The sequence below is a fragment of the Eufriesea mexicana genome, unplaced genomic scaffold, assembly GCF_001483705.2.
Source record: "Eufriesea mexicana isolate 0111107269 unplaced genomic scaffold, ASM148370v2 scaffold320, whole genome shotgun sequence".
Classification (NCBI taxonomy): Eukaryota; Metazoa; Arthropoda; class Insecta; order Hymenoptera; family Apidae; genus Eufriesea; species Eufriesea mexicana.
This window is the reverse complement of record NW_016908532.1, coordinates 250,280-269,429: the sequence shown is the minus strand read 5'-3', so window position 1 is coordinate 269,429 and position 19,150 is coordinate 250,280. Positions and strand designations below refer to the sequence as shown.

The 19,150-nt window shown below is 40.9% G+C and overlaps 1 protein-coding gene across 1 annotated transcript in view; it reads left to right on the top strand.

Moving 5' to 3' along the window:
• The window catches only part of LOC108545194 (A disintegrin and metalloproteinase with thrombospondin motifs 10), a 78,604-nt gene that overhangs the window by 25,180 nt on the left and 34,274 nt on the right, over window positions 1-19,150 (top strand). The window contains exon 3 of the mRNA XM_017896692.1: window positions 14,612-14,946. Within this exon, the coding sequence (XP_017752181.1) occupies window positions 14,612-14,946 (335 nt within the window). The remainder of the gene's footprint in view (window positions 1-14,611; window positions 14,947-19,150) is intronic.

The following is a 19,150-nucleotide window of genomic DNA, read 5'->3' as shown; positions in this document are numbered from 1 at the left end:
AATAGCTCTCGTGCAAATGGTACGCCTGGCTCCCTTTGTTTCGTGACTCGCGCGTGCGCAGACGCAGTCCGCTAGACTAAGGAACCCAGACCACGCGGAATTAGTACAACCACACTGTACCCGACGAGAATCGTCGCTTGAACGCTTCTACGGGCAACACGTGTATCCCAATAGATATCCGCCATCGCGATACACGTATCGCTGTGTAAACGGACTGTTAGGAACGAAATCGCGAACTAATTGTTCCTCATGGAAGCGAGTTTATAAGCCCGGTTTGAAGAACTTCTTAATCCAGTTTCTCTAGCCTTGGGTTACTTTGCAGAGCTAGAATATTCCCCACGAACTTCTCTGCTTTGCTTAAGCGTCACGATTGTGTACTAGAGCTTGGAAAATTCCAAAGAGAATCGAATCGTCCGTTGGAAGAGCGAATTTACTATGAACGGAAAGAAGGTAAATCAGAAAGGCTCTGGTTCAAAGTTCTGCAATCGATGACCTTTGGAATCCACGTGGAGCATCGTTTCCTGTAAATTACGTTCCCCGTGGAAGTATAAACGTGGCCTGAATAAGAGGCAACGAATAGTTGCTTGCTATTCCGTAAATGATCGCCCAGTGTACGAAATAGGCAAGAGCCTAGGGAATTTATGAAAATCAGGGAGCGTGGCCTGGGGAATAATTCAACGGCTCCCCGGGAAAAGTCACTGGAATGAAAAATCGCCAGTGGAAGGGAAAAATGGTTAATGATACCAGAGATAGACGGGTGTCCAGGTTTATCTGTCTATCCAATAAGCTTCAGCACGTTAACCCAAATCGACTGATGGAAATTCGGTTTGCCTCCTTCTGGCTGTGCAATTTCAGATATCGAGGCACGTGTATCACGGGTTATTTCAATGTAAATGACGTATAAAATTACGAGCTTTGACGGCTTCTAACTTCGACATACGCGATGAAATAACTGTAGCGTGAATATTCTAAAATGAATATAGCCCCTGCCTCTCACAAATACAAATAGATCGAATGGAAGAACGGAAACGGGCAGTAGCAATACACATGCCCGTGACTGTCACAATGTAAACTTCGTTCGAAATCGCAAACCTCTGGACTAGTCCAATTTCAATACGTGGCCAAAGTAATCAGACCGTCATGCTCTGAATTCGATGTACAGGTTGATTCGGAAATGTGCCGCGAAATTTACGGATTTCAGCCTGACAAAGAAGCGTTCGACCATCTGTCGACGTTCGAATGAAAACATTACGTCCTTAATTGCCTCGAGCCGTGCTTCTCAATCTCCTCTGCGCTGGGGGAATCTGTAGATGGCGTACTTTGGAAACGTGTAGATGGCGCACCTAGCAACTGTATAGATGGCGTACCTCTTATATAGATCAATGGAACTATATTTATAACAAAATCGGTAAATTCTCTAATTATCTATATAAAATATATAATTAAAGTTTCACTACTTTCTTCGTTATTAATTTCATAAAATGTTACATACATTTTGTATTTGTAATTTATATGGTGTAACCCAAAAATTTTGGCCCATTTGAACTGTTCTCAAGTTAAAAACACCTGTCTAAGTTATGTAGTAAATCTAAAACGGGTTATAGTAATAGTTTCTTACGTACAATGTAATATTTTGGAAATGTTGTTGAAGTTGCTGATACACTTGTAGAGATCTCGAACGTGAAGATCTTTTCCGTTACTCGTGCTTAGTATGCTAAGACGTATTTATGGAATGTACAAGACCAAGGGTCTGGTTTTATACTCTTCTTGGATTTGCTCGATTTAGAAACGCCAAAAATAGAAAGTGACCCAAAAGTCTCGGTGAGGTAAGGTCAGGCAGGGTCGCCAAGGCTGTCGAGGAGGTTCCTTAACATTCAGTCTACGTCGACTTAGAACCGAGTTATTCCTACGTCAACTGCATTCCATGATGAGGGAGTAAAATTTCTGACTTCGGGTTTAAATCGCTACGTTTAAGTTCGAAGCTGTTGGGATGTGTCCAACGTAGTTTTTCTTCGTGACACTCGTTTAATCGCTATTCTTCGCTATTTTTCATCCCAGGTTATGCAATTTACCGCGAATAGTAAGGTAGACTTACATTTCCCTAATATCAGAAAAGGGTTCGTAGATATCATCGTAGGTTTTTAATTAAAAATTGTAAATTTTGTATTAATTCATTAAACATACATCAGTATACTTAGTATCTTTTTTCTTCCATTGACAACACTTTACCGCTCAAATGGCGTAAAATTCAAATCTTGCGTAAATTTTAGGACACCTATGTATACCAAATTGGGTTTGATCCGTGATCAAATTAAATAAATAATTCGAGTACTGCTTCTGCAAACGTCCCATAAACAGAGACGTAAAAGGGTATGCACCTAATCAACCGTCAGGCCGTTACTCCTGAAGCGCCCTCTAGTCAGCGGGGCAATCGAACCCCGTGTAAGTCGATCGCATGTTGGCGGTTAGGTTTGATCGAAAAACGGCGCTGCGGCTAAGCCGCACGCCTCTGGACAATAATTACATCGTGCAAAATTGCGGACATGCCCGGCGTGTCCCAGGCCAGGCCAGTCGAGCAATCGCGGCTAACGAGATAACTATAAAAGTTCAATTAGCGTCGCAGAACGATTACTGTCGGGGGGAGCCGTTTATTAAAAAGGGGCCCCGAGTGGTATCGAGGCTGCAGCCCGTTTCCGCGGCTATCGTGGCAGCCTTAATGAATTCGATAAGTAGGCATATGCTAATGGGCGAGGACTTTTGCACGGGCCCAAACCGACGGGTCCATGCCGGAGCACGGTCCGAGTGAGTCATCCGCGAGGATGGAACTGGTTTTGTACCGTAATACCGGCCGTCCACGATAATGTATCGTCCCAACGCCTAATAACTTTGACTCCTGGAACTCGCAGCACCCGTGGAACCGGAATCTAACGTTGCGTGAATCCTCGTGGCCCCCACGTCGAGGTCTGAATTTATTTTTCGTGCCCCGAGCCTCTCCGCTGTTACGTCTTCCGCGTTCCCTGCTTTCGCGGAAATCTAATTCGGAGAATTAGATACACAAATGGAAGATAACGAAAAATTAAGCAAGGTAGCCAATAATCAAGTTCTCTCCGGTTCTTATCCGGGAAGACAGGGTACGGGTAGATAATGGCTGCCTGTTCGACTAATTTCGTATATGAACCCTTTGAATTACGTATGCGGGGTGTCGCAAAATTCACGCAGGAAGTAATATTGATAGAACAGTGTTTAATTGAAAGTTGTAAATATTACTGAACAATGAAGACGCGTTGTTGTCAACTGTCACTGTCTTTTTCTTCGTTGACACTTTACTACAAGAATGGCGCGAAATCCAAATCTTACACGAATTTGGGGATATCGTATATTTTCGCGAAATGGTGTGAGTGATTTCTTTATACGAAGACGGTTCCAAAAAGTTTCAAGTAGAGTGCTCGAGCGAAAGCACGGCAGACCGATTTTTAACGCGAAGCCTTATCTTCCCCTTATGAGTTCCCTTCGCTCGAACCGGAGCTATCCACACGGCTGCTAAGAGAAACTAAAGAGAAAGAAGTGGGAACTTCGTGTGTGAAAAACGGGAACCTTGGGAAACGGCGTTCTCCCTCTGTAAGACGCGAAACGGTTCCCTTTACCCGTTACTATGACAGCGGCGGGCCTGTTTGCCGCGAAGACCGTCTAAGGCGGCGGCGCTGCGGTCGCCGCGGCGGCCGCGACTCGTCGTCGCGCAGGATAGGTTAATTAATAACCGAACGCGCATAAACAGCGTGTAATTACGCGTGGCAGTGCGGCGACGCATCATCTATTTTGTGTAATTAAACAAGTCGCGAACGTGGCTGTGCCTATGTGGAAAGGATCGGTGACCATATGTACGAAGGATCGCGTACAGAGTATCGTCGCAGTAGGTAGAGACTGTATGGGAGGTCCGACTATTCATCCGAGTCCCCACCTGCAGTTAACCCCGACTCGCTGGAGGCGCACGCTGATTGGTCCGCCCGCCATTTTTCCGACTTTAATGATAATAGGATAATGATGATTATACCGTTCACCGAACGCACTAGATGCTACCTCTCTCCTCGCTCCCTGTGTCTCTCCTTCTCTTCCTCGTCGTCCAGCTATTTATCCGCATCGCAGAAACCTGTATCGAGTCGTGGAAAGCGGCGAGCCGCCGCTTCATCGATCCTACGTCGTCCGATCGATCCGTGTTTTTTCCCATCGTGCTACCACCACAATGTATCCCACAGTCAGAGGAATATCAAGAGAGTCAGCTCACCCGACTATCGCGATAGAAATCAAACCGAAGTGAGTCCGTTTTTACGTCCAGAATCGATATCTTGATTAACCGTGAAGTCGTTCAAGGTTGCCGCGATACTAGCGCCGCCAGGCACACGAATTTCACGCGGTAAGGACGTTTCCGCTGGGGGCCGGTTCAGAGCACGTTGCGAGATCGATGGGACTGCTTGTCGATAATGACGACAATTATAACCGGTACTCGTTAGTTATCTCACGCTCATCCCTCTGGACTGTGCGTTACGAAACGATCCAGGCACGAGACCAATGATTCCTTGCTTATCGGGATTTTGGGTCGCTCGTGAAATTCCACGGTGAATATTGTAATGTTGTCTTTTGGTTAACCGTCTTTCTTCTTCCGAGTAACGTGTGCCGAATATTTAAGAACTACGGTATTATAATATGTACAAATGGCGCTGAAAAATCGTTTCAAACTATGTTGGAGGTTTTTATTTTCTTCTTTTAAAAATTGTGGATGTAGAATTTTCCTTTTCTGGAAATTGTGGATGTAAAATTTTTCTTTTTCAAATGAACGCTTTAGTGTGATGATCTTTAATCAAAATGTCGACGAAGCGAGAAATTTTTTATGTCACTAGTCGAGTATCCTTGGGTTCCTAGTAGGAACTTCCTATACATTCCGTTTCATCAGCCTCGTACTCAAGCGTGCGTGAACCCTGCGTAATCTGACAGATCTAACATTTAGATGAGGATTAATCACTCCCAGTTTACTCGTTTCCAGATAGCAAATTAAACGAATTTTGTTAATACGCAGACCTGATACCAGCCTATTACCAATAACAAAATTTATAGGTTATGGTCGAATAATATTTAACAGAATAAAAAATATTCGTAGAATTTTCTTGACGTTACGATACTCGTAATACTTTCGTAATGTAGAATTGTTTGCACGAAGGGGAAAAATATCTTCCTCGAATAAGGAAAGACATAATATCCAATTTATTGGAGAAGCATCTCGGGACGAAAGATTTTTACCATCGAGGGTGGAAGTCTCGTAAAAAGTTATCACTTCGTTTAAAATCGTGGTGCTTCCTTGTACAAATACTTCTCGCAACAAGAAAAATCATATCCAACAGAACGCTGTATAGTATGTAACAAAAACAAGCAACGTAAAGAAACGAAGTATCTTTATTGATATTACGATGCAGCGGTACGCCAACCTAACCTAAGAAAAATCAATAATAAGAAAGGTACAAAAATAATAAGAATAAAAATAATAAAAGAATATTATTTTCTTTTCTAAATAATAATAAACATAAAATCATAAAAATAAATAAAAATAAAATGATTATCTCTGTCCAGTTATGTTATGTATTTAAATCAGTTTGTGAAGAATACTATGCTGGGATGACTGGTAAAATGGCACAGGGACAAAAGAAGTAATCCGATCGCACCGCCTAATTCCCCCACCCTTCAGCCCTCACAGACGCGCTGGCCTTGACACATTGGCATTTCGGCCAATGAGGAAAATACGTGTGCTCTATTATTTGTGATCGTTTAGCGAAGATGAGTCCATCGTCGCCTTCTAAGAAACGCAAAATATACACTTTATCCACCGATGCAGAGCAGCTAAATTTAGACGAGAATATAAAAGGAATTAAAACTCTTCGGTAGTTCAGTTCTGTTTATACAGACACTGGTCTTTCCTGTTACATGTACATTCGCCACCACTTTAACCAGTTCAGTAGTGCTCCTTTAGCACTGCAACTACCGAACCTAACTTAATTCAGACATTTTGTTCGTACAGTTATCGAAATGGCGCAACTGCTTTTAATCGAATTAGTATTTCCTTTTATACCGAGATAATAACAAAAATAATACTGAATCCAAATCAGCAACATTCCATTAGCTAGTTAAACACACTGCTAAACATTTTTACTAAATTCGAAATTTGAGGTAGATTTACAGAATAAGTAAATTATTGAGAAATTAGGCAATTTTGTACATATTATTATTTCCATTATAGCACTTCAATTACTTCTACCAATCTATTTTATATTTATGTATATTATAGGTCAATAGTGCTAATATAGTATGTATCATAATGAAACTAGGAATCCAAAAATTGGAAATAAATGAACAAACATTTCGTTAATCTAACAGAAAGTACTATGCATTTCCTGTTTATCTTAAAACAACAGAAACGTAAAATTTATAGGTTATGGGACTACCGTGTCGTACAGGGACCTACTGTAATATATTGTACATAAATAACAGACTACTGAACTCAACCGCGTGTCTAAACGATAAATCGTCACGTACGAGTATGGGAATAGTAACGATGACGAGAAAAATCCTAACCTATACGCAAAATCATATAAAATGAACGAAGATAAAAATTCATCGAAATAACCTTTTTTGATAGGCGATCTGGCACACGGGACACATTTGTTCGCCGATAATTCCGTTCACGGTCCACGCATAATTCCCTCACCCTTGCCGCGCGTCATTAATTACGGTCATTTACATTTATCATTCGTCGACGGCCGTACATTTTCCGAAATTTATATAGCGCGAAGAGCCGCCGGAATTTCGGGTATATTTTAGGTCCGGTTTCCGGCCTATTCGTAATAAGCAGCGTCGCGCGAATAATTCTCCTCGGGGCAACGTGCAGCGGATCGATGCGAGCCGTTACCAGCAAGCTGATTAGCGCTCAATATTAACGTACAGATGAAATTAACCGATAAATAGTGCAAATCGACCGTTTCGCGTTATCGTTTCTCCCCTATGAAATGGCGGCGGCGGATCGAGCGCTACCTTCAGCGATTTCACGCGTTCCCCTTCCTCGATTACCATCCATCGATCATTCTTGTCCCTTCGATGACTGGTGAAGTGATAAAGATGTATAATATCATCGAGAATATATTTCCTTTCGAGATTTTAAGTAAATTAACTACGGTCGTTGAAAGCTCGACTGTGGTGACATCTGGGACGATTGGCCGGTGTAGTGGCATAGACTATAGAGTACCTAGTGATGATCACCCGCTGTACCACACGCATTATAGCGTGTCGCGATCATTTTTAGACCTGCCACGAGGATTTTTGAAATATACTATTTCATATATTAGAGAGAAATTTTATATAATATCGATTTATCGCTATTACGATTTTATATATCTAAAAAGAGGTTTCAACTTTGAATATTTCGAAACACGATTTTAACAAATAGGGCCTTTTTCAGAGGCAAGAATTCTTCCTCGATTGTTAATTTTGAAATACATAAGGCATGGAAACAGACGAATATAAATAAATGAATGTAAATATACATTTATAAACGACTGGAATTGAAGTGAGGCGTATCTCACGAAAACGCCATGCTGCAGATGACCACGTGATCTCTCCCAAGGCGGGAATTTTAAATACGTAACCGTATCCTTCGGAACAATGGTATCAGTAGCGTTTTTAGCACCGAACAAACGGAACTCTTGCCCCGGGCTTCTCATTTATGGGGTCCAGTTCTTACCGCCGGTATTGTCATACAGCCGCACCTTATAAAAATAAAATGAACGTAACAGCAACGGCATTCGATCTCTTAAACACTATGATTACTTTTAAAACTATGGTATCCGCAATAAATTTAACTTGAGAATCGACACAGCTGAATGTTGTAGAATGTAGGCTATTCTGAAAAATTCAGCTTTTTCACGGAGTTAAATCAAGTTTATAAAAAGTCGCCAGAGAGTCAAGTCGAGTCTATTACAAGTCACTAGAAGATTAAATCAAGTCTATAAAAGGATGAGTTAATAACTAGCTCTGGACACTTCAAGATACGCCTCATTTGAATTTCCTACGAAATAAATGTTTTATCTTAACTGTATCCTGGCATCTATGCATGTGATGTACAGGTTCAATACTGACAAAAAATGAATCGTACAATTTTTTTTCGTTTTTTGTGTCAATTATTTGAAGCACTTGAGGGGGTATTCTTGCAATTCGGCCAATAAAAATCGACGTCTTTGGGATTTTTTTCCCCAGAAACCATGTTACGTTTTGATATGCAGTTTTCACAATCAGATTTATTTATAATTGAAGAGCATTCTCAATGTTTTTGTAATGATGTTATTGAAAATTGTGCAAATTATATAACCTTAGGCAAATCGTGTTTTCGAAAACGGGCTCGAATAGCTGACACGATTCCGGATCACCTAGTTATCCTAAACGAAAAACCTAAAATGCATCTTAATTAGTATGAATACGGCTATATCATGAACCACCAAAAAAGCGAAATTTCGAAAATTTAAAAAATGGCAGCAGTGTGCATTACCTGTGCACCGTACTTTAAACATCCATAATTTCGCTAATTTTACGAATTCAAACAAATCCTTTTACCCAGACATTCTCAACAGTATGTACTTTGAGAAAATGTAAAGAAAAATTGAATTCTTTAAGTCGGATTACATGAATACCGCCTTAATTTTGATCAACCGACTCTTCGCTGGGAGCAGAGTTCTTTTTAACGCAGCCCTGTTCAGTTCGGTTTTGTCCCAATGATACCATCTTACAGTATCCGCTTCTCATCCTGAGGAACAATCCGATCAAGAAGTGGCTCATTTTCGTAGCAAAACGACGGTAAGAAGTGGCATTAGCGTATCCGCCATTTGCAGTTCTCTACCATTAATTCGTTCGGCATTCGCTTCTTTGGCCTCGAGTATTTCTGAGCGGAACCTCGCTGCAATTTAAGTCTATCAATTCTTAAAACCGCTCGTAACCAGCGAGGAATGTTCCGTCTTTATTTTTCATTGAAACCGAGCCGTTGGATCCGATTAAGGTGACTATTTTGAGCTAATGGCCATCGTCAAAAGACCTTCTGGCGTTTCAGCCTTTAAGGATACGATTATTCCTCTTTATATCAACCGATATTACCCTGAAGATGGATGTACTTCTCAGAAAAAAAAAGATAATAATCCGTAGTGCTGATGAAAAGTCATGGAAATGAAGCTTAATAACTTGTATTAATAGCCAGAAGCTAAAATAAAATCGATTCCATGGTTTTTGACCTGAGTTTCTTTACTTTGTGTATGCAATACAATTTTCCAAACCCAGTGACGTCTCATTTTTACAAAATTAAGTCTTACAGTGGTAAATAACAGGTCCAAGAGGAATAAGTATGTTTGGCAGAATTCTTTATAAAAGTTTTTATCTAAAAGTAGATAGAATTTCAATAAAATACAAAGAGCAGAGTAAAATATGGATGTGCCAAAATTCAAGCAAGAAATAATTTTGATAAAAAACAAACAAATCTTCGTTATGTTTAATAGTGCTCCATTTTTAATAACCCTGAATTGTCAGCTATCACTCTGTCTTTTTCTTATCGTTGACAACACTTTACCGTCTAAATGGTGCAAAATGCAAATTTTGGGACACCCTTTATGTACGAAAAGACATCCATTTTAATAAATATTCGCGAAGAAACCATGAACTTTATTAAGTATTTTCAAAGATATATATTTTCCAAGATGCTCGTAAATGGCACGCGGACGAATGATAAGTTACCAAGAGGGTTACGCGATCCGTCCGTTAAGTCCGTTATCAATTTTGCGACACATGGAAACGCGGCCCATCCTGCGCGTTAGCGAGAGTAAAGGAGACCGTAAACAGCGCCACGATGCGGCGTGGTGGAGTACCAAATGTACCATCGAGCGTGATTCGTCGCGGGACACCGATCGATCGGTCGAACTACAATTTACTATTGTCGACGGTGATCTAACGTCTAATAGAATAATTGTGGTTAGCCTCTGGCCGAGGAGGACAGAGGGAAAAGGACGTCGGGAATGCAGGCACGGTTCAGCTGCGGTAATATGTCTTCATGTAAGTACGGCCTGACAGTTAACGTCGTTGAGATCCAATCTGCATACCGAGATCGGATATCGTCTTCAATGAAACGGACGGGGCCGTTCCAGATTTTTCCTCCGCGAGCACAATCGACTGGCTTAATAGAGACCTGCGTCTGGACGTTATTTTCTTTGATATCTAATCTCCGGTCCTTTCTCTCGAGGGTAACGGATGAAATTGGATTTTTCCATTTTTTTTCTTTTTTTTTTTCTTAAACGAGAACTTTGCCTCACGCTTACGCCTTTCTATACAGGACAAAAGGATATTGCGAAATACTTGATGATCAGACCCTGATACGTTATCTGTTGCATAAATTATGCTCGAGTGTTTGTAAGGGAACTTCGAATCTGAAAGTTCATCGCGCGGATCTAACATTTCTCGAAAAAGAAACGTCATTTGTCTACGTGAATAATTTTCCCGGGAAAAATTATAAACAAGAAGGAGAAAGACAGCGACCGTTAACCTCCACAGATTATGCAAAGCTTAGATGTAAACACGCACGAGGAATGCAGGTCTGATTAGTCATAGACTGTATGATAATAATAAGTTCAACCTTCTATAACAAAATTACAAAAATAGAGCAAATGATTTTTATTATTATCTAGTAGCGCAGCTACAAATCGGATTATATCGCACGACAAAGGGAACAATAGGATACGTCGAGGCCTAATGGGATAGAGCGACAAAGCACGAGCGTAGACATAGGATCAGTGTTAACTGTTCAGCGTACGGTAAAAAGAACACCGACATAACCTATCCTGCTACGTGTCAACACGTGTCGTTAAAGAACGTAAAAGTGGGGCTTTCGGAAGCATCAAAGGAGAAGTGAAGCAAACACGATGCCCTCTCGCTCCTCTCCCGTCGCGAGCGTCAACTTCCGTGCTTTACACGCTACTTTGGTCCATTTGAAACGATAAGAATGCACAACGAACCTCCCTTGCGAAAGGTTACGCTCGGGGTCGTCCGAGACAAAGCGTTATACATCAACGCGTGACACGCCGACTTGCGACATCTGGATCGACGAGACGCGTTATAATTCTCTTCTGTCTTGCTTTCCGACGCGACGTGACAACGTTCGTAGTCCTTTAACCGCGCGGTTCCGATCGACACTTATCACTGGCTGGACACTGCGGTGACAAATTACCGACGTCACTTGGCGGTAGGCCGTTAGTGTTAGAAGAAGGCGCTGGTGTCGCGTCGTATGTGCCAGGGAAAGCAAGGGGCGTTAGTGACGCGAGGGCTCGCGATCGATGAAGAGCAAATAATCGAATCTACGGCGGTTTATTTCTAACCTGTTCACCCGGACGCGTGTGCCGGCCCATTAAATCAATCGAAAATTATTACACCAGTTTTACGATGCATAATAGTCGTTTATTCGGCCACGCGTTCTCGCTCGATCAGCCAACCGCTTTTCATATTGTGGTCGCCGACGCTCGACCGTTCGTTACGCTATTATTCCGAATAATTTTTGTCCGCCATGATATTGCACGTAATCGTTCGTTCGTGCTTACTTGCTCTGCGGTTCGTCTCGTTTTTCGCGTGCTTTATGGCGTATTTCGGTATTTGCTCTGATCGACCAGACATAGCTTTGAAACGTATAATTTGTTATCTTGCCTCGGTAATACCTTTCGCGCCAGTGACAATGAATCGGGAATGACGAATTTATCGACGTATCGCGAAGAGAGGCTATGTTCCCGCGTTTTTGTACATCGTCGGCTGCCATCTTGAATTTTAGAGGACACGGAAGCGACGATAACCAATGGCAAGGTATTTCGATAGAATATTTTGGGAATCAACGAAATGAGGATTATGGTAAAACAGGGATCGAATAAAAGCAAAATTTTTTGATGAATTCTATTAAAAAGGAAACTATTCGAGATGCGTGTTTTTAATAAAGGTTTTTTATTAGATGGTGCATTGGTCGTTCTTATGGAGCTTACGCGACGAGCGTCGCAATTATGCGATGTAACGAAGTACTGCGCGAATGAAAAATAGATAATAATGCCAAGGTGTTAAAAAGGAAACTATTCGAGATGCGTGTTTTTAATAAAGGTTTTTTATTAGATGGTGCATTGGTTGTTCTTATGGAGCTTACGCGACGAGCGTCGCAATTATGCGATGTAACGAAGTACTGCGTGAATGAAAAATAGATAATAATGCCAAGGTGAAAAGAAAAATGGAAAAAAGTGGGAAGGAGAACGAGCTGAAAATGAATGTAATGTAATTTTCAACGGTGGCAACGCCGTGTTAAGTGAATAAAAGTTGGAAAGGAAGGTTGAAAAGTATCCAATCCGCCACGAACACTGTTTCCCCAGCCTGCATATTCTATTCACCGTTGACTTCACGGCATAATGAGTTCCATGAGCTGGAATAAAAAACGGACAAATTGCACGGTGTCCCGCTTGTCTAACCAGAACATGAAAATTAATGAGATATCGTGATTGTGTAGCCGGCTGCAAACATTATTTGGTATATATATATATTTTTTACGAGGCAGTTAATGCCATTAATGCGCCTATAAAGTTCCAGCTTTGCTGCACGATAGATCATACCGTGCGTTCACTAGCTCCAAGGTATATCAGAGACACAAAGGACAGGACGGAACAGAGGTTTATGAAATTTAAACTTTGCTTATTCCAATTCGAAATATGTAGAAAGAAATACTGAAAAGCAAAAATTTGCGGTACTCGAAGAATGGACATGTAATATCTCACTGTAATGGGTAATACTATAAAACTACGTACTTGTAAATATACCGAGCACCTTTAAATGAGATTGTAAAATGCGAGAGTCTGAAGCAGTTAGAAAAATATTTATTATAATTCAGTATATTTCATTTTAAAAAAATTAATTTGACGTATGCATATTAAATAATTTCCTCTCTTTTGGTAGCTTCTGCTTCTCTTTAAGTTCTCACTTAAATGAAACACCCTGTATAACAATTAAGAGGTTAGGTTAGTTTTTATTAAAAAAATACCTGTATATTTTTAATTATTAGGAAAACAAGATATCTAAAGTAATTCTAGTTTTGCTACCCTTTTCTATTAAATAACGTTATTATATTTTGAAAATAATTCCAGTTACGGAGAAAAATGAAGTTTTATTATCCTGTCAACACCGGGAACCACGACAGAATTAAGATGGAAACGTCGGGAGGCATTAAACTTTATCAACTAACGAAGCAACTAAAATAACGTGAACCGCAGTCGCAGCGATCACGGGGGAAAATCTGCGTGGACCGAAACAATTACTTAAGACGACGTTCATGGATATGAATAATAACCGAGCGATATTCCGCTGGGCCGATTTACAATCATGTCGCGATAGCTGCCTTAATGAAGCACCAGGCAACGTTTGATGCAATTATTTATTTGAAATATCGCCCGCTGCAATGCTGGGTGTCCGTAATCAATCACGCCCTCCCTCGGGTTGAATTCTGCCGTCTCTGTCGGCGTTTACGAGCCTCTGCCCACTTGCCCGTGCCACAATACGCGTTATCTCGTATTGCTTCGGCGAAACCGCCGCCGGTAAACAGTCAATTAATATATAACGTTGTTTTACGCGGTCGCTGTTCCTTTGCGGAACGTTCGCGCGAGATTTATCGCGCATTACCGATCAAACTCAAGGAAAAATGCTCTTGCGCAAAATGAATTAGTCGGCTCCTTCATTGACGTGAGATCCCTTATATCCGATGTGAAGTAACATTGTTGAAATACGGTTGGCGATGAGGGGGTTGGTGTAAATTTTAGAGGAGCTTTAGAGTCGATGGATAATGTCTACGTATTACCTTAAGAGTACTTGTTGAAGCTGAACAACTGAACATTTTATAATTTTATAATTTTATAATTTTATAATATTGGGTAACTAAATGCATAATGTTTTTGCATGTTTATTTATTATTTATTTAGTTACTTAATATTATAATATGATACAAAATTTCTCCTTTGAAGTGATTTAATTAGTTAAAACGGAAGTACTTTTACTATTAAATTTTTGTTTAGACAACTCAGTCTCCAGGAGATTTTGTTTAGGACTCACTCTCAATCTCAGTCTCCAGCTATCTTAATATTTAGTTGAGTAATCACCTGGAACTACGAATTTCTTTGTTACTTCACAACAATTCTTAACAATTCTGCATAATATTTTTCACATCACATCAGAATCATAAAATCGCTGAGACGTCAAATGTTATATATTTGATCATTCGAGGTCTATAACCTCAGTCAAGGCTGCGTAGAATACACCTTCGTGTTAGACCAATGGAGAAACATGTATAGTATAAGCAGAATGCTGCACTCAACCCTGGGTCAACGCGTACCTGTATTAAACGATGGTGCAGCACGATGCTTTAATTGCAGACCTCGCTATGTACTATTCCCAGTGTGTACCAGCATGGTCGACTATCACATGCAAGGGTACTCGAGTTAGAAAACCGAACTCACTGGAATCATTCTCTCTTCAGGCATATACACCCTGGAGGAGCATGTCCACGGGCACGAGATAGTGATACCACGAAAAGTGACCCACAGAGGGGAGCTTATCTCGCACAACGTGACCCACCACCATCACGAGTATGGGCCAGTGGTCCACTATCGATTGGCCGTGGCTGGTAACGAGTATCACATCGAGCTGACTGCCGTGGACAACTTCATCGGACCTGGGATGGTCGTTGAAAGACGGAAACGAGACTTACACGTGCGCAGCCGGCCAAAAAATCGCTCAAGCAAGTGCCATTATCGAGGTTTCATTCAGGGACATCCGAATTCCCAGGTCGCCTTGTCCGCCTGCGACGGTCTGGTGAGTTTTGCACTTTTATCTACTTGCTTTTCGCTGATTCCCACGGTTTCTTTGCTTCTGTGTCATTTTAGGTACAACAAGGTGGTTTAGACCAGTGTTTCTTAGCTTGTCAGTCTGACATCTTTCCATGATTAATCCTTTGTCCTCTGAGAAGATTCTGCAGTTGATCCAACACGTTTTTATAGTATGTAGTATTTCGAGATAAGAGATTTTGCTCTGGACAAAGAAGACTGTAACTAGATAACTGGGAATTTGTTCAGACAGTTGCCTTACTCGCTTCTTCATCTTGTTCGTTGAAAACAACGCTGAATAACGAGTAACAGAATCTCAGGGAATTGTAATATGTAAGGAGTTAAATTTATATGAAATTAATAATGAAAAGTAAATTTAAATTCATTATAAATCAAAATTCGTGGTAAATTTTAGAGTATTCGCAGATAAAACTTCTTTTATAATTTATGTTTATTATATAGTGACTTCAGTTTGTTAAATTTTTATAAACTGTGTCGTTATAAACAGATTTACATTGTCCAACTGCTATTTACAAACATTATGATTTTCACAAACGAATATCTTAGATCGCACGATGAGAAGGTTGAGAAACACTGGTTTACATGATATTTATTTCGAACAGAGTAATCTGGTTACCGTCACCATGGGTGTGAAATTGCCTGGAATTTTTGTGCCTGAGAATTGGTAATAAACGCATGTGGAAATTTTCCAAGTAGAATAGGGCAATGGAAAATGACTCTCGCTGCGTCTGATATATCCTACAGATGCTCTACTTGAATTTTAGTACCGACCAAGAGAAATACTTCGGACTCGTTTCCATTTAACGAAACGAACAAAACTGATTGCATGGCAAATATATTTTACCATCGTTCATTATCTATATATTGTTATTTATTATTATTATTTCCACTGTTAAGACATAATACGTATGCACGATATGAAGCAACGTATAATGAGACTGATTTAAACTTTCGTCTGTCGTACAGAATTTAATATCGCGATTATTCGTGTCGTCAAAAATACTTCTAAACCGGTATTTTTGAAAAGGGTATAATTTATTCAAGAAATATTATTTAGAACGCGAAACTCTAGACGTTATTCGACGCATTTTTATTAAAAAGTAACACCTGGCCTTTCGCTGAATTTTCTCCCGCATTCTATCTCGGTTCACCTTTAACAGCTTACGTATACTTGAAAACACAACGTTTGCGGCAAAGAAAATACACATGAGCCTGTAGATGAATAACACACTGTACACGGGCTTGTATGCTCGCAGAGGATAACGCGAGTTAGCGAGATTTAGTTCTTAATGTCCTAGTAAAGCTGCATTTTTCCGCGGAAAATGCAGATTCTCTTTCTCTTGGATAATTTGTTTCAAAGCAACCAATTATTTTCTCTTAAGTTTTCAGTTCTTTGTGAGATATCTTCAACGAGGCGAGGAATATTTTACGGCGTTCGTTTAATACGTTTTTCAATTCCTAATTAAGACGTGTATACTTCTGGCATGGATAATTGGGAGTACTATTGATAATTTGGAAAACAAGAGGAATGGCTATTACACTATGCAATAATGCAATTTTCAATTGATTAAGATACAGATGAAAATGTATAACGTGACAAAAAGAAAAGGTAATAGTGGCAATTTCCAAAGCAAAGAATATTTTTCATTATTCTTTAAGACAATTTTTAATTCATTGAGTTTCTATTTGCCCAGCTACTCTTTATGGGACGAAAGTGACTGCGTATAGAGATTGCAAGAGGATTGATTGTAAGGGATATTTATGACAGAGTTCTGAGTCCTGCGTCCTGAACTTTCGAAGTACTGTTCACACCGAGGTCGCGTGAAGAAAGCCTGAGCATGAAAGAAGTCAGAGTGTGAGGTTAAAATAAGGGTACAAGTGGTTAGTCTTGGAGTTCAGTTAGAACTTAAAGTCAGAAGTTAGTAGTCAGTCTAAACTCAGTCGTCAGTTGCGAATTGCAGAAATCAGTCTCAGAAATCAGTTGTAAGAAAGTTGTCAGAGTGTGGGAATAAACAGTCGATTATGGTAGGTCATGGTTAGTCGGGATAGGCGTGCATATTTCCCAGGTACCATCTAATTAATCCGAATTTCTGTTAACACTGGGTTTACGGACGCTATCTATGTACCTATTTCTAAGGGCACCTGTCAGATTGACAGGTAAAGGAAACCACGTGCCATTTTTATTTAACGATTAATTTAATTTACAAACAATTATATATTATATTTATAATCTTAATGTAAGTTAACTAATTCTGTTACCGTTGTATAATTAGAGAACCCTTGACGGGTTCCGTAAATCTAGTGTTAACAACGCTTATCGCGTTCCGCTAAGCATTGCGATATTATTCAAGTTCAGCTCTTACGACTACGATGCTAAATATCTCGCGATATACGAATATTATAGTTCGAGGTTCGACCTGGTTGCTTTCGTTTTAGAAATTGTCGCTCCATGATATCCAATTAAGCCCTTTCGCGTCTCACAGTCGGAATCGCTCTTTCACCCACTCCACTCGTTTAAAGTATTCCCGAAAACGGGGCACCCCTCGCCTATCTTCCGCCAATTTCTGTACGACCGTGTTCCTGCCTGGCGGAGCGTCTGGCGCTTATAAAACAGCCCGAATTGGTGGCAGTTGTATCGGGCGAGTTCGGTTCTGGCGAAATTACATTTCTAAGTCGGCCAGGGGCCCCCGAGTGCAGTTTCGGCCGCGCCACAAAACCGAAAGGCGAAATTTACGAATATGAACGTACATCCCCGACATCCGACGGCTGCGGTCTGGAAACTCTCGCGGAAGTGGAGAGGAACCGGAGCGGCGCGAGGTGGATACGCTAGGTGGTAGCCTGGCAGAGGAGCGGAAGAAAGAACGCGGAGGTGGTAACGCAGCGCGTGATAGTCGAGGAAAAAGAATGGCAAGAACAATGGAAGAAGCCGTGGAACGAAGGTGGACTTGGATAAGACGGCTGGAAGAGGTAAAGGAGAAAGAGGGAGGAGCCACGAGGCATGCATCGGCGCAATTTGCTCGCAGCTTCCAGATAATGATTTAATTTGCCATGGCTTGGCAGATTTATGACGGCGCGCCTCGTCCACCTGTAAACGCACACGCCTATTCCCGTCTACGTGAACGCAGCCAGCTTCCAGGCGAATTCGAGTACGAGCAACGCCTTTTGTGTCGGAGCTACCCTTTGTTTCTTTCCCGGGAGTATCCTTTCGGCCATTCCCGCCGGCGCGACTGGCGCCATCTAGCCACCGGGAAGGCTGCAAGGAGGTTACTAGGGGTGCTTATTAGTTGGTCCGAGTTGCGTGCTCGCGGCTTCGGATGCTATTGAGCTAATAATACCGACTGGCTACCGTGGAATGTTAATTCTCTTCCATTTTTATGGAAAAATTCGCGATTACGCGAAGAGCTTCCGGGGATCTGTTAGTCGTAGAACACCGTGGCGTTTCATTAGCACAGCCAGGTTCCGGATCGACCGGGTGTTTAATGACGTACCGACATCTTGTCTTTGACGACGCCGGGGGAAGAACCGGAGTCGTAGGAATCTCTCGAACGACTTCCATTCCGGGAATCCGGGTCAAAAGAATCTCGAATTTCTTAACCCGACGAGGATTTCCTCATACTTCGCCGTTACTCCATGCAAACGTAAAACTTGATCCCTTGACTCTGCGACGTCCTCAGAAAATATTCTCACCAAATATCCTCGGAAATATTAATAAATACGAATAGGGAAGATCATATATATATCTTTTAACTCGGTCAAAATTGCATGACTATTCTGAGCAAAAATTGCAATAGCAATAAATTACAGTGAAATGAAATGGGAAAGTATTTTATTAAATTTTATACATATACCAAGTACGCGGAAAATTTTGAGTCTAGAATATTAGTGTTGGATGACTAACGATTCGTTGGCCCTCAATCACTTAGAAGGACCTGGTTGATAAACGCAGACCAATTTCAGAGTCCAAAAACAATTGACTCATTCCCACTTTCACTAAGAGCCAATGGTCATCTTCACCCCCCAAAAAAGTAACATTATATAAGCGCCCTCAAAATTTGCGAAAGGACAGTTTTTAAAGTACAGTTTCAGTCCAGTTCAATCAGTTCCAGTTTCAATTTCTGTTTTGTTCTTTTCCTCTCCGCCGACTTGTATTTTTCCAACGTAGCTTTGTTGCT